The 16,527-nt window shown below is 39.3% G+C and overlaps 1 protein-coding gene and 1 pseudogene across 7 annotated transcripts in view; one reads left to right on the top strand and one right to left on the bottom strand.

Annotated features, from left to right (window-relative positions):
* Positions 1-16,527, bottom strand: part of KLHL32 (kelch like family member 32) — a 233,436-nt gene that overhangs the window by 54,336 nt on the left and 162,573 nt on the right. For 6 of the 7 annotated variants that reach the window (XM_029224080.1, XM_029224077.1, XM_029224079.1 and 3 more), the window contains one exon: positions 229-955. In XM_029224080.1, the coding sequence (XP_029079913.1) occupies positions 229-955 (727 nt within the window). The remainder of the gene's footprint in view (positions 1-228; positions 956-16,527) is intronic. The other variant, XM_029224082.1, reaches the window with a different exon arrangement.
* On the top strand, positions 8,407-8,514 carry LOC114896380 (annotated as a pseudogene).

Below are 16,527 nucleotides of genomic sequence, written 5' to 3'. Positions count from 1 at the left end.
GAAATTTTACTCCACTCATCACTCAGAAAGCCACAGAAAGGTCAATTACTCCCCCATACACTGCTCTCTATAGAATGGTGCCCAATAAATGACTGTTAATTAGCTAAAATGCCACCCTTGGCCGAATCGTTCAGATACACATGGCCACCACTACCAAAGCCTGACTTGTCAATTTATGCCACAGTGAAAGTGTTTTGTAATAAATCCAACGTATGAGGCATGTTCTACCTGATATCCAAAGAAGACCGTCAGCCACATAGCCAGCATGACAGGAGAGGGACCGGTCAAAGGGCTGGACGAAAGTCCACTTGTTCTTCTTGGGGCAATATCGCTCAACGGTCGGCAGAACCTGGCGCAGTTCATTTCTGCCCCCAGCCGCATAGAGGTACTCATCCATGGCTCCCAGAACGAAATGCTCCCGGCAGTTTTTCATGGGTGCTATCTCTGCCCAGGAATTACTGCGGGGGTCATAGCGACAGGCAGTCCTCACGGCACACGTCCGGCCGCTGGCGTGCTCGACTTCCCCTCCTGCTACAAACAGGAAGTCCCCCATGACTGCCACACAATGGTGGCTCCTTCCCACGGGCATGGGAGCCAGCTCACTCCAGTTGGCAATGGCAGCTATGAGGGCATTCTCCTGATCCACGGGATTGAAGTACCGAAGTTCCTTGACTCTACAGACCTCACGCTTCTTCCCACCGATGATGTACAGAGTATCTGACTGGAAGCGCGGTTTGGTCCTGCGAGTCTGCCACACGGGCTGTGCGTAGATACTCTGGTGGTACTCCAGGGCCTCGTTGACAAGAGCTGTTGCGGTTTCACTTGCCTGGACGAGGGGGTGGGACAGGGCAACTGCATGGAGAGTGTCCACGTCCATCAGGCCAAAGCGGATGTACTGCAGGAGCTCATCCATGTACTGGTAATGGCAGCTGTGTTCCAGCCACCTCACAGCTAGCTGAAACAGAGGCAGGGAGGTGGAGAGAGCACGAAGGTAAGAAGAAGCCAGAGCAACGTGGCACAGAGGCCGGCTGCCATGTATTCCTTCAGACTCTTAATAACACTTTTATTTTTTCTTACGAACCATGGAACACTCAAACACTGTTATACCCAGTTGAGGGATTTTTTTTCCTTTCCACATCAGCAGAGACACAAAAGAACTCAAAACACTGTTGGAGAGATTAGAACAATGTTAAGCAACACGGATAAGACTTAAAGGATCACTTGAGGTGAACAACAGTTACTTTTCAAAGAATGAGAATATGGTTGTGAAACAGCCTGTTCCCTTAGGTTTCATGCATAAGAGGCTTGCTTCGCCCCACCACCAGGGTATGTCAACGGTGAGCCATGTCATCAGTTCAAGCAACATATGTCAACCTGTGAGTCAAGGTGCTGTATCAATATGAGTAATGTGAGAAAATATGTGATCATCTGAGACCACAGGGTGCACTTGAGAGAAAATCAATACGACACTAGTAGCAAGATTTAGAAAGAAAAAGGACTTTTTTCCCCCCCTGCAACTTTTGTAGGTATATCAGTCAGGAAGCAAGAGAAGAAAAAGAAAGATTGCAACCTATCAATTTATTTTATTTTTTCTCAACTAGTTTTCATCTTGAAAACAGCTGTTGTTTGTATGTGTAAGATACGGGCAATTTGTTAGAACCATTTTCATAAAAACAGGATACAGAGGAGATTATCTTTGTATTATGGACACAAGAGAAGAATGTAATCCCAAGCTTTTTGATTAGGTCTAGATCTCTCTCAAGAAGGAAAGGGGTAAGAACTTTCGGCTATAGACAAACAGAATTTCTTAAAACTAAAGCAGGTGCATTAAGTCATAAATAACAAAATTGAATAGTAGTTTAGAAAATAATATCAACAAAAATCCAATTCATGTTATGGAGCACCTGAAGTAATTTAATTAATTGACTTAAGTTTGGCAAAGCTTTCCACACATCAGCATAGAGAGGTATATCTAGTATCTCCAGTCAACATATTTGATAGAATTTATTCTTAGCAGTACCTATATTAAACTAGATCTCCTAAGCAATATAAATGTGGACCTGAAGCAATTAGCATAAAAAAGTAAAGAAAATACTGAATAATCCTGCTGTGTTTTACTTGCTCTCTGACCAGTGGAATTGGGGTTCTGGGCTTCCTTTTTCAGCTGATTCATTGCACTGGGAAAAATGTCTACGGAGAAGACAGAAAGAAATGTAGTGCCATCAGACCATTACTCCTTGACAAACGTGAGCTGGGTTTTCATCCTTGTGAAAAGGATCACTAAACCGTCTGAAGCATTAGATGATTTCAGGCTTTCAGAGTTTCTATATCCATTTGACAAATGGTTCTAAAAGGCAAGGCATATTTTGGGCATGTCTTTTTAGTTTTCCAGATGAAGAGAATGTAGCAAGTGAATTTGCTTCCAATATATACTGAATTGCATCTCTAAATGAATAATGAGTGAAGAGAAATGGAAAAAGAATGTCACTGGTTGCCAGGTAGCCTACGGATGCCACGGAGGCAGACACAATGTAGGGCAGATGAGTGACACTCTATGGCTGTTTTTCTAGAAACTATTATTTTTTATTTAAATAAGATACTAACCTGATGAAAAAAAAATTACCTGTGTATGGTAACACAGTAATAATCAAAGATAGTGCAGAAGAAAAATGTCACTCATCAATCACCAAGTCTCTGCCAGAAGTGGAGAGTTTTCCCACATGCAACATTCTGGTTTTTCTCCACCCTAATTTTAGAAGTTTCAAGAGATGGGTTCCAATTAGAATTCTACAACTTAATAAATGATTTTCCATTCTTTGCCCACAGAGCTTTCAAAAGTTTTCAGGGATAAAGTCATCCCACTCAAGGTTACTCCTTATGCACAAGGTAAAATTTTCTGAAACTTAATCTTTCATATTGCTCCTAATTTGAGTAATTCCAGATGGTACCGCTTTGTTTTGTAACGAATTTCTTAGCATCCTGATATCCTAATGTTTCTGCATCTTGCATATGGATACTACAGGAAAACAGCACTGGAGAAAGAGCAAATAAACATTCATGTCTCTATAGCCTCTTTTTATAGCACAGTGCTGCCCATTTAATTACTCTTCTCCTTCCTCATAAATCAGTTCTTCCTATGCCCTAATCAATCTTCTAGCCCATCTCTTAACACTCTCTGATTTACCTTTATCTTTCTAGCAAACAGTGTCACTTACTGTATGAAAGATATACAAGCCACAACTAGACTTTGCCTCTAAGAAAATTTCTAAGGAATCAAACTAGCAGTGGAACAGTGACCACTGTGACCTATCTCTGATTCAGTTCTGGCTTTCTGTCTACTTATCACCCCTTACGTCACAATATCATGATGGTTTCCATGTTCAATTTCCCCAAATACTATGTATTACAAACTACTTTGTGAACGTACATTTAATTTGCACTTTCTGGGATAATGTTTATCTTATTTATCGCCAGTATGTCTAACTTCTCACATTTTTCATATAATTTTCACACATTTATTATTTATAAATATTTTCAGACTACACAAGTCATTCATACTTGTTGGGTTTATCTTTTCTCCAGATCAAAGGTAAATATAATTTACAATTCTGCCAACTATGAACCAATCTCACCTGGATATAGTGTTATTTACAGATTTAAATCCAGTGCTTCTCAAACCTAACATGCGCATGAATTACCTGGTTTTTCTGGGCAAAATGCAGATTTTGATTCAATAGGGAGGGGGAGGAGGACTGCAAGCCTGCATTTCTAACATCTGCCAGGTGATGCATATGCTGCTAGTCCATGGACCACGTTTTGAGTAGGAAGGTTTTAGACAGATTCCCATTGATGAGACTGTAAATTGCTGCTTTATAAGAGTAAACGAAGTCTGCTGTTTCAAATTTTAAAAGGCTTAAATTAAATGAAGTTTAAGTAGGATGCTTTAGTAAAGATATAGGGCATGTGTAGCTAATACCATAGGTAAGATAGCGTATTTCCTTTGTAGTAAGATATGGTTAAGCTCTTACTATGGGTAAGACAGCATTTTTTTTTTTTTTTTTTGCGGTACGCGGGCCTCTCACTGTTGTGGCCTCTCCCGTTGCGGAGCACAGGCTCCGGACACGCAGGCTCAGCGGCCATGGCTCACGGGCCCAGCCACTCCGCGGCATGTGGGATCTTCCCAGACCGGGGCACGAACCCGTGTCCCCTGCATCGGCAGGCGGACTCTCAACCACTGTGCCACCAGGGAAGCCCAGACAGCATGTTTTGAGACCTTGGCTCTATAAATCCATGGCTGATTCTGATAGCATAAAAGTAAGTCATATAAAAACTCTGCAGTTTTGCTTCTGCAATAATACATAAACAAAAGTAAAAGTGTTACTGTACTCAGTTTTTACTTTGGTGAAACTATAAAAGAGAAAAATCACTGAAATCATGGATCTTACTTATCCAAATAATGGAAGAAATGTCAAAGAAAATCCAAAACAATGGGCTACCTCAAAAACACTTCTACACCATGAACCTCTCCAGAGCACTATTCATTGCCATGCTGAATTAAGGGCAAGGTGGTAGAGGCAACCCTGGAGCCCATTTTAAGAGGTTTAGAAACTACAATAAACAGAAGGCTGATTCATCATCAGGGCATCATGGAACACAAAGACCACAGCTAGCTTTTCTGGGGCTTAATGTTTGAAAATGTTTATTCTGGGAACTTTTGGCTTTTAATGATACTACACTTAGAAAGCATAACCCAGGGAAAGCTAATATCCTATTCTATCTTACTTATTCTGGCACACTGACATCCCCATCACCCTAAACTCTAGAATATTTTAATTGAGTGTGGGGGTGGAATGGAGCATATAGTGAAAGTTTTTTGTTTTTTGTTTTTGTGGTACGCGGGCCTCTCACTGCTGTGGCCTCTCCCGTTGCGGAGCACAGGCTCTGGACATGCAGGCTCAGCAGCCACGGCTCACAGGCCCAGCCGCTCCGCGGCATGTGGGATCTTCCCGGACCGGGGCACGAACCCATGTCCCCTGCATCGGCAGGCGGACTCTCAACCACTGCGCCACCAGGGAAGCCCTATAGTGAAAGTTTTATCTCAGACTCTTCAGGTAACAAAGCCAGCAACAGTGGAAAAGAAATCAAGGATTCAGTTTGGGAGGACAGATCAAAGAGTACTTAGGAAACAGGGCAATTAGGCAAGATGTTTCCTAAACCATCTGAAACACAGGGACTGTCATCTCCAAAGACTATAGGAGATCTCCCAAGCACCCTACCTAACCCAGTCTAGTACATCTTACCCTGATGGAGAACTGTTCCTTCCTAAAAGGAGCATTGGCTACAGCTTATTCCAACGTCAACTCATCTCATCCTCAGATTCTTGATAAGAACAGTGGGCACGTAGCAGGCTAAACATAATTGTTGCAGAATGGAAAATCCTTTATAACTATTCTTAGGCTATTTGTCATATTTCTCTTGAACCAACAACATCAGTTCCTTAATATATTTATTGATCTATCTATCACAGTCTTCAATTTCCTATTTTATTATCTCATCTTTGTGGCTTTCCTATAAAGCCCTTATAAGCTCACGAAACTCCCCACGGCAGCATGCAATGTACTGGACTTACTTATATAAGGCCCTTGTTTTACTCCCTCCATAACTGGTGCTGGTCACCTCTATTTGACATTCTTGGCAATTCAATGAACATCGTAATCTGTTAATCCCTCAGATATAAAGTATTAGGGCAAGAAGAAACTTTAGAGTACTTCTGGTTCAAGCTTCCCAGTTTTACTAGTGGAAATAAAATCCAGACAAGCTGTTTGGCTCTTACTGCAAGTCATGCAGCTGATTCATGGAAAAGCTGGAAGCAGAAATCCAGTTTTTAAGTTATATAACGTGTTCTTCTATTATATCATATCATTATTATATCATGTCATTATTCTTCCATCAATAATTATTCTAAGGTAGAATCCAAGCACTCAAAACCAAACGCACTCGAAACCAAACTTAATGTCCACATTGTCCGTTTTCTAAATTAGAAAACTAAAGTCTGATTTTTAAAAATGTATACCTTGCTTCTAGATAGGTGACAATATTTTTCAATGAGTCTCATTTATGGATTACTTTTGCAGGAAAACCATGCATTTAATTGTATGGATTAAAGAGTTTGTAAGTAAAGAATAAGTCTTTAGGGGAAAGGGCTTCCTTTGAGTATTGAATTATTGCTTCACTTTTTACTGGAATATGTATTTTAACTCTAGGTTATTCCTTGTGAACTAAACCCGGCTCAAAAATATACGGACCACGATGAAGAGTGGCCCCTGCTCGCCACAACTAGAGAAAGCCCTCGCACAGAAACGAAGACCCAACACAGCCAAAAATAAAATAAATAATAAATAAATAAAAATTTTAAAAATATATATATGGAAAATAATCTCTTCCTTTTAGTGTTCTCAGTGTATCCCCACTGATTGCTATTCTGTGAATAGAATATATAATATATAATACTAAATATAAAAGTATATAATTTCAAATTATGCAAGATTTTCTCTAATTCAATTAAAATATATATCTGCTCATATGTATTTCAGAAATATTTCAATTATATGAACGAATGTTACATTACTAACATTACAAGCCCTCAAGTTATGATCCAAATTCCTTTACTGTTCTTGCTCAAACACACCCAGATAGAAGCTACTGCTTTAAAATCTACCTCTGCTTATATATGTCCATACGTCTGTGTACTACCCAACGTGACCCCGAAGCAATGCCAAAACAATAAGAAATTTTACACTCACATATTTCCTGGAAAATATATGAATTATGAAGTCATCTCAAATCCAAGAATACACATTAATGCACTCTTCCATAAAACTGCCTTTATATCTTGCAAACATATATTAAAAATGCCCTTTACAAAAGCAGTTCTCATCCGATGAGTGATCAAATGTCTTTAACGCTGACAAAAGATAAAGCTCTTACAACACTGTTGAAAAGCAGTAACTATTTCTTTCTCTTGGTTCACAAGAATTCTTTTTCACTGAAGAGGATATTCTCATCACAGAATTCCTCAGCCAGAGCTGAATAAGCAAGAACCGGTATTTTTGCCCACAGTCTGATTCTGCCCCCTTGGCCCGGGGCAGCTATAATTATTCTCCTATTTTAAAACCTGGTTGCAGACAGCTTTGCTGAAGGGGCAAACTGAGCCCCGCCTTTTGCAGGAGCCCATGCTGTGAAGGCACAAGTGTCTATATCCTTGCCAGTCCTGTCATCCCACTAAGATAAGCCAGGGCACCAGTCTCCCCTCAGTGCCCAAAAGGCAGCACAAATTCCACGGTTCTGCAGATTCAGAAAGGAACAAAGGAAGGGCGCAGGAACAAATAAGCAACCACCTGGCATTCCTGAAGCTCCACCAAAGAGCCTGGGATGTTAAAGAGCACTTGGGCAACAAAGAGTGGGGAGCCATGAGCGAAAGCTTTAATAGAATGAATACAATGCACAGACAGAATTTTTCCTTTCCAAACAGAGGATCAAGGATGCTCACCATCTTCTAATCCATGTCCTCAAAGGGAAGTTGCACTGACTATTATATATTGCATTCAAGTACACTATCTCGTATATTATTTTATAATGCCTTAAATTCAAATAAACGTAAACATAAAACTTTAGCAAGATACCCTTTTAATATTATAAAGTTTCTTTAGATGATAAATGTGGAAAGTTTCCCTCCTGTATGTGAACAGGTGTTGGGACTTGCCATGTTAAACTACTGATACATAGAATCTCATTTCTTTAACATGAGTCATGTTAAAGCTCTAAATAGTGACATATTAAACCAGAATAATGACTGACATAGAGAGGAAAGTTCATATTAATAAATAAGTGCACAAAATTTTATAGCCCTATTCTCTTCTTTGAGACCAAATGAAAGATTTCTGTTCAAAAAGGCAACATTCCTATCTAAAGACACCAGAAACTAGGGACATAAGATCAGTGTATGTTGCTCTACCAGAACAGTGAAAACGGTACAATGGAGGAATATTAAAAATTATAACAGTGCTCACTTGAGTGCTGTAATTAAAACTGTGTCAATACTTTGCTTGTAAAACAGATTTTTCAAGGGAGGTTGTACATTAACCATTATAGCTGACTACAAACTTATTTAAGACACATAGGCTATTTTTTCCTCTAAGAAATATATTTCAATAGAATCAAATCCGATGTGGTCCCAGGTTCATATACTGTCAGAAAAAAAAACCTGACAGATTTTAAAAAGAATATTCAGCTTAGTAGATATGATAATAACACATATTCTTTCATTGTTCATTTAAAATTTTATGAAGCTGGAAGACTGACAAATGCTCTTATTTTCACCTTTAGCAAAAAACTTGTGCTTTGATAATACTCTAGTTTCTCTTCAGATTGTATAAATCTTTTACCTTTTACTAAAGATTTCTGTGGAAAAGAACAGTTATGAGGGTTTTTTTCAAGGGTTTAAAAAAAAACACGATGTATACAACTTACCCTCAAATGGCTCAGGAAAAAAAAAAGCACACATGTGTGCGTGTGCTCTCTCTCTCTCTCTCTCTCTCTCTCTGTTTAGATATCTATCTATTCTCCTACTACATATATCTACAGATATTTATAGATAGATATCTAGATAGTGAGACAGAGAACGTATGATAAAGCAAACGAAGTAATTTACTTAAGAAATGAGCAAATCATATGGGTGTTCTTTACTATTCTTATTCTTGCAACTTTTCTATAAGTTTGAAATTATTTTTAAATAGAAAATTGAAAGAACAAAAAAGTGCTGATAACCATCTTTAATACATTTTTTTTTTCAAAAAAGTACATACTGCCAAGCATCAAAAGCAGGAGCCCTTGCAACCAAGGATGTCTCTTTCCCGTAGACAGCGATAAACACATAGGAATGGAGGAATCACAAGGAAACCTGTCCTGAGGCATGCCACATTTAAGTTCCAGGTATTTGTGAGGACAAATACAAGTGACCTGAGTTGGTTCAGTCTTATAACACAAGGCGATTTTTTAAGAGGTAAATTATGTATCAAGATGAAGAGAAAACAAAGATAGGAAAAGAGATGAGATTAGTATACTGTGATGCCTTTTCCACCTCGAGAACTGGCCACCAATTTGAGCTGATCTTTGAAAAGTCAATACAAAGAACAGCAAGAGTACGTAGCCGACACTGGACCAGTCATTTGGCTTCTCATCTGTAAAGCGAGTGAGTTGATGACAGAGTCTCTTTTATCTCTAGTATGTATGTCACTTACAGATCCACCAAAAAGAAATATTTTAAGGTAGAATCCTCATATACACACTACTATATATAAAATAGATAACCAACAAGGACCTACTATATAGCATAGGGAACTATACTCAATATTTTGTAATAACGTGTAAGGAAAAAGAATCTGAAAAAGAATATATATATATATATATGTATGTATGTATAACTGAATCACTTTGCTGTACGCCTGAAACCAACACAACATTGTAAATCAACTATACCTAAAAAAAAAAAAATAAAATTTTTAAATTAAAAGTTTGAAAACTTTAAAAAAAACCCATAAAGTAGAATCCTCCAACATTCCTACAGGTGGGAGAGACAATAAAAGTTAATCACTGTGGGGCTTCCCTAGTGGTGCAGTGGTTGAGAATCTTTCTGCCAATGCAGGGGACACGGGTTCGAGCCCTGGTCTGGGAAGATCCCACATGTCGTGGAGCAACTGGGCCCGTGAGCCACAGCTACTGAGCCTGCGCGTCTGGAGCCTGTGCTCTGCAACAAGAGAGGCCGCGATAGTGAGAGGCCCGCGCACCGCAATGAAGAGTGGCCCCCGCTCGCCACAACTAGAGAAAGTCCTCGCACAGAAACGAAGACCCAACACAGCCAAAAATAAATAAATAAATTTTTTAAAAAATTAATCACCGTGTCTAGTATCCAAGTCACAGATTTCTATAGCACAAATAGTTTTTATAAATCTCTTTTCAGAAAAACAAAGTGAGTTTTTTGTCTGTAATTCTGAACTCAACAGAAATACACACACACGTGTGTGGCATGTGAAAGTGCATGTGTACACAGGCTCACATAAAAATAAAATAATCTTAGCCAAAGAACACACATTTCAAGTTCGTAAGTGACTGCTTCAAGGTACTATTTATTTAAAATCCCAGAACGTGGTTTTATTTAGAAATGAAAATATTTAGTAAACTATTCACATGAAATTTTACCTCAAGACAGTCTTTAAATACACCACCCCCATATCTGGAATATACAAAGAATGTCCGACAGGACAAGAAAAACAATTAACGTCACCTATGCCAAAGATGCTGCAGGGAAAATGGAACCTATTCCTGGTCTCTTCACACTCGAGCAAAATACAGGAACAATTAGAAATAGCTTCCTATACTTGCCTTCAATGGTCTCTGAACCAAAAGATAATACTCATTCATCTAATCATTGATAGCATCAGAGTATCATTTGAGGCCAGACTGATGGGTGAGAGTTCTAAGTAAGATATTAGTGATGTATATTTATTTATGACGACCTTATGGGTATAAAAGGTAATGTGGTCAGTGAAATATTAAGCTTATATTGTCAGAACAACACTGGAAAATCAGAGAAAACCAATTTGGTCAATAGAAGAAAACCCTGTTGTATCCCATTGGCAACAGGGAGTAGTGACCCTAGCTGGGTCACACCATTTCATGTTATTTTCCAGCTACTGCATGCATTGAGGATGCATTATCAGGGTGAAGTCAACTGAAAGGACAGGGAAATCCTGATGCTTTTTTCTACCGCTAACTGGTACATGCCCATAGATGTGCATATGACACAATGAAAAGGAGACAAGACTTGATGTCAAAAGACCTGTTTCTGCAACTTAACACATTTGAGCATTTATGAAAAACACAAATATACTGAGGCTCAGTTTCATCACCTGTAAAACAAAGATGATGTTGTTTACATCATAGGGTCAACATAGGATTGAATGAGATAACGTGAAAGTGCTTGATAAACTATGACATTTAGACAATAAACAGAATTAATATGACGCAATGCACCACCAAGAGATGGAGCTAATCCTCAACTCAACTATCCTTCTGAATTCATGATAAAGCCAGCACAGACAATTCTTATACAACACAATATTGCGCAATATTGACACAAATTTTGAGAGATCTCTGTGGTTGATAAGGAATTTGCTACACAGTATTAAACACTTCACATGCTATAAACTGATAATAAAAGCATGGCAGATAATCTGTTGCAGATTACAAACTAGCCCTTATGATAAGCCTATTTCCACACCAATGAATTCAGTAATTCTAACCCAGTTATTAAAGGTGTGTGGCCTTGTTAAACCCCAGTCAGAGAAACATGAATGAATGAAAAGAGAGACACAGACATAAACCTACTTGTCTCTGTATAACACTCAGTATACATTCACTTTCCTTACTTGGCTTGAGTTTCCCATTAAAAATATTTGAATTCATGTCCATCAGTTCCCTCAAATCTCAACTCAGTTAACTTAGTGGCAAGGAAAAATATGTATAAACTAAGCTATCTGGCTTGAGAAAACTAAAATAACGATTGATTGAGTTGATTACTTTCTTCCTGTTTTGTTGCTCTGGGGTAAATGATATAATCACGAATCTTTTCTTTTAGTTTTTTCATTCATCCACTCCTCAATTTCTTATTGAGTGCCCAATATCTGCCAGGAATTTACTTGGTGAGAAAGAAGATCCTCATTGGTACACATATATACAGTCTTCTTGCCATTCACTTTCAAGCTCTGTTAATACCATAAATCTCAAGCCTTACTCTTAACCTCAAGTGTCTTAACATATCCCTGTAAAATATACCCAGGGAGTATGAAATTAGGGGAAGAAAAATCCTACAATTTTGGAAGGTTCAGTCTATTGTAGGCGGATTTTCAGACACAAGCAAAAACCATCTTTTTATGTTGCCATTTCCCTCATGGGTGTTTTAAATATTGCTGGTACATTTTTAAACTTTATAGTTTTTTTAAAAGCTGTTTAATTTGTAAACATGCCCTGGAGCATCCTGGGGGCATCAAGCCTTTGAATATTTCTTTATAAACTGATTTAATAATAATGAACCAATTACAGGTTCACTGGCACATACACTCCCCACCTGAAATGAAACCTTTAACGACAGAAGCTCACAGCCTCAAGCAGCTGCCCCAGCTCACAGATACAGAGATAGTCAAATCCCTCAAACAAGTGGTACTGTGATGAATTTAGATGTTCAGGAAGTACCTATGCTGCATTTAAGGGTTAACGTTGGCAGCCTCCGAGTAAAAAGAAAAGAATCCTCAAAGGTCACTTTAAACGTTAATTTAGGGCTACAGAGTACAGTAATTGGAGTGGGGAACCCAGTACCTGAAGCCCATGACTAAACACGGTCAGGGGCCAGACTCTACTATCAAGGGGATGGAGCTGGTGGGCTGCGGTGCCAGGGCTTACACCCTCAGTGAGTTGCAAAGAACACACATAAATGCCATGCCGACCACTGACCTCCTTCACTATGTGAATTTCACCCGGCCTACTGATGCCTGAAAAGAATACTTCACACTGCATTCTCCAACTTCATTTCATCACTGTATAAGTAAGTGGGTAACGCTGAATCCTCTATTCACACCTTGAAGCACCTTTGAGTATAATATACAAGTGATACTTCTGTCAAAGAAGATACATTTTTTTTAGCACAATGATGACATATTTTTGAGTGGGGGAAGTGGCTTAGAGAGCCAATTTATAATAGTCGTGTACAGAAAATGGGTATGTGGGCAGACGGGCCCAGTGCAGGAGAACCAGTGGCTTGACAATCTCAGAAGACCTGTGAGCAGGGAAGGGGCTGCAATGGGTGAGGGAAGGAGTACTAGAAGGTAGTAGCCGTTCCAAAGGTTGTCTGGTGAGGAGGTGTGTATCTCAGTCCCAGGGCCAGCCACCCAGAAGGAAATCTGTGGGAATTATGAGAAATCACAGATCCAAGACATCTTCCTAAGGTTAGGAGGAACAATGTGTTGGAACCTTGAAGGCAGAGACAGAAGGGTTGAAGAGGAAAGAGAAACTGGGTCCAATGACTGCCAGCCCTGCGAGCAGAGGAAATGCCAGCCCAGGCTGGGAGATGAGGTGTGAAACACTCTGAGGACCCTCTGAAGGGGGACATCACTGCTGAGGGGATGCAGTTTCAGTGAATGGAGTCAGCGTGAGAGCACAGTTCTGGGAATGTGGTGGAGAGCTTATGAGGACATAGGGAAAGTCCTTGGTTTTGGGATATCAGTTTTCCACAACAGGTAAAGGGTTCAACAGGTTGGGGGAAGGCAGAAACCCAGTCAGGCTTGGACCAAAAACAGTTTGAAAGAATGAATTATACTTCAAGAAGAAATTCTTTGCGTAAGTCTCATTAATTTGTAAACATAGTGAATCTAAAAATATAGATAAAAATATAGATACCACTGTGACAAGTCACACTATTTTTTAAATACCAAAAAACTCTCTCTTGATTGACTGATACATTTCTCCCCATTTAACTTTTTACTCCCCATTGCTGGAATAAAAACAAGACATAACTAATCAGTAATTTTACTAAGCACCCCTGAGGGTGATTTTATGCATGCTATCCAGAAAGCTAAACAAAAATAACCATTTGTGGTCTAGTGCAGTGAAGAATCTGGTGAGACTATATATATATATATATATATGCACAATCCTACTCTCATATCTTTTAAAATATTTTAAACAGCACTGTTGCTTAAATAAGGGCTGCATTAAAATAGTAACTGGGGGCTTCCCTGGTGGCGCAGTGGTTGAGAGTCCGCCTGCCGATGCAGGGGACACGGGTTCGTGGCCCGGTTCGGGAAGATCCCACATGCCACGGAGCGGCTGGGCCCGTGAGCCATGGCCACTGAGCCTGCGTGTCCGGAGCCTGTGCTCCGCAACGGGAGAGGCCACAACAGTGAGAGGCCCGCGTACTGCAGAAAAAAAACAAAAAAACAGTAACTGGATTCAATGACAATTCATTTTTTGAGCCTCTTCACGTGAGACTGAATTATCGCTTAATGACTCTCTTTACCATTCAAAAACGAATAGCTTTTTTTTTAAAGCAAGAAATAGTGTGAAAATAGAACACTTGAAATAAAATTATAATCATTATGATACTGTCACTTTAACATCTATAGACTTAATTGTTTTACAATTGACATGTGAGAAAAAACGTCCAAGGCTAGGTAGAAATATGCTGCTGAATGTTCACTGGGGGAAAAAAACCTGAAGACAACACAAATGAAAAAGCAGAACAATGATTCTGGCTCTTAGGTGCCTAATCTAGGAGACCACTACGCACAGCTTGGAGACAGAATTAAAGGTTTCCTTTATTTTTTCTTTTCCTTTATTTTTCTTTTTAAAAGGTATGCATAAAAGAAGATTGTAATGAGCTACACATTGTAAAGACCAGCACTATTAGGTGCCTGCGTCTTTTTTACCCTACGCTTCAAAAGGCAACAAGATTAGGCGCTGGGATTATACAAATTGAAATTTGCAACTTTTAATAACCTTTGTACTCCTGCAGACAAATATCTGTCTCCCTGGCTCAACCCCTCCCTCATGCTTCCCAAGAAGGGAAAAGGAGTCAGATGTTGCCCTTGGAAACAAGAATTCATCAAACTATTCTGAGACATGCTGCTGAGAGAAACATAAGGAGAATGGAGCCTTCAGTTCCATATATGCACCCATTCTGAATTTACTAGCTTTGCTGGTTGGTGTAAGAAACAGGGCAGAACAACTGAGGGAGCTGCTGCATTAGCAAACTGGACAAAGTATCCCTGTCGTTTATACTTCCCCACTGCACAACCGGGATGGAAACATTTGCTCTATTGGAAGGCAGTGATAAGGATGGATTTTTAAAGTTTCCATTTTTAAGTGAAAATGAAAGAAAAATGCTCTTCTAGATGTGTTGTGCCTTTGAGCTCCATTTGAAAAAAGAAAAAAAAAAAAAAAAGGCAGAGAAAGCTGCTGTGAAGGTCACCGAGTGAAAGAACTTCCTCAGGGCACAGAATAAATTAAATCCCAAGGAAAAAATAAAATGTGATTTCCAGAGTGTGAGGCACAAACTCCAAATGACAATGATTGACAGCCAAACTATATCCGTGCAATATCCAAGACTGCACGTTCTCATTTACCTCAGTGTAGCCAGCAAGCGCCCATTAAACATCCGTCTGATGCCCAAATTAACCTTCTTGGCAAACTGAAAGAGGCACAAACTATCATAATCAACCTTTCATTATCACAGCAGCCTCTAGTTAAAGGGTCAGAATAATTGTGCCATCAGAGCCTTGATTGTTTTCAATCAACAGACGGCTGGAGTGACAGCTCGGTGATGGAGGGGTCTGATGAAACCGCACCAGGCCTAATCAGAGCAGATGAAAGGAAGGCATGATTGGTGCAAATGCACAGTCGTGCCTCTCCTTTTCATTTACAATCTGAAATTACTCTTAAATTTGTGGGGCTTTTTTTTTTCCCTCCCTTATGAGTACCACTGAAAGAATGTTTGACTTATTATGAGTTCTGACAGTGCAGAGTTATAAAACACAGGTAGGGTTATCAGCTGAGGCTTTAAGTGGGTATTCAGCATAATTCTAACAAATTCACTCTTGAAAAGCACAAAATGACTGAAAAGGCTTCCAATGACCTAACCTCTCAGTGCTGTTTGATTAACAGACCCATTCATTCTGCTGGCATTCTAAATGATGAGAAAATAAAACCAAGGGCAGAAATACCCTGTAAATGTTTTCTCTCAACCCCTCTGCTCTGCTTACTTCAGTACTAGTTCCTCTGCCCCAAATCCTTACAGTTCTCGAAGAACACCACATTAAGACCTCAAAGAGCTCATCCATCAGAGGGTATGGATCAAGTAAGGGTGGTTTTGAGTTAAGAACATGAAGCTATACTGGGAACCACAGGGGTAGGAAAGACTGGAACCCACCAACCCTATGCTGATATCAAGAAGAATATTTGGGGAAAAGGAATAAAACTTCCTGTGATAGGCCAGGCTAAATTTGGCATAAAAGGGATTTGGAGAAAATTGAGACAATATACAGCTGCATTCATATAGCAACAATCCAGACTATAGACATTAATATCTTTAAAAATTTATGATGAATGAAATATACACTTGGAGTAGCAAAAATAAGTTCCTAACTTCTATTTTCTTCCTTAATCTTAGGATCAACCAGCCAATAATGAGAGTAATTATGATTCAGGTCAGTATTGCAAAACGAAGGAAAGTTTTTTAGCTGAAAAAATTAATATGCATGCAACCTGTGGTGTGCGTGTGTGTGTGTCTACCTGCAAGCATGTGTATGGTGTGAACCCCACCTGTATATGTGTAAGAGACAGGGGAAAGGGTAGTTTTTAACCTCTCTACTCAAAATTTTTACATAAAACTTAGGCCATTTTATTTGCTAGAATGTGAGC

This window comes from Monodon monoceros, unplaced genomic scaffold, assembly GCF_005190385.1.
Source record: "Monodon monoceros isolate NGI ecotype Baffin Bay Population unplaced genomic scaffold, NGI_Narwhal_1 Super_Scaffold_15, whole genome shotgun sequence".
Lineage (NCBI taxonomy): Eukaryota > Metazoa > Chordata > Mammalia > Artiodactyla > Monodontidae > Monodon > Monodon monoceros.
The sequence above is the reverse complement of the archived record's forward strand: the minus strand, read 5'-3'. Positions and strand labels throughout refer to the sequence as shown.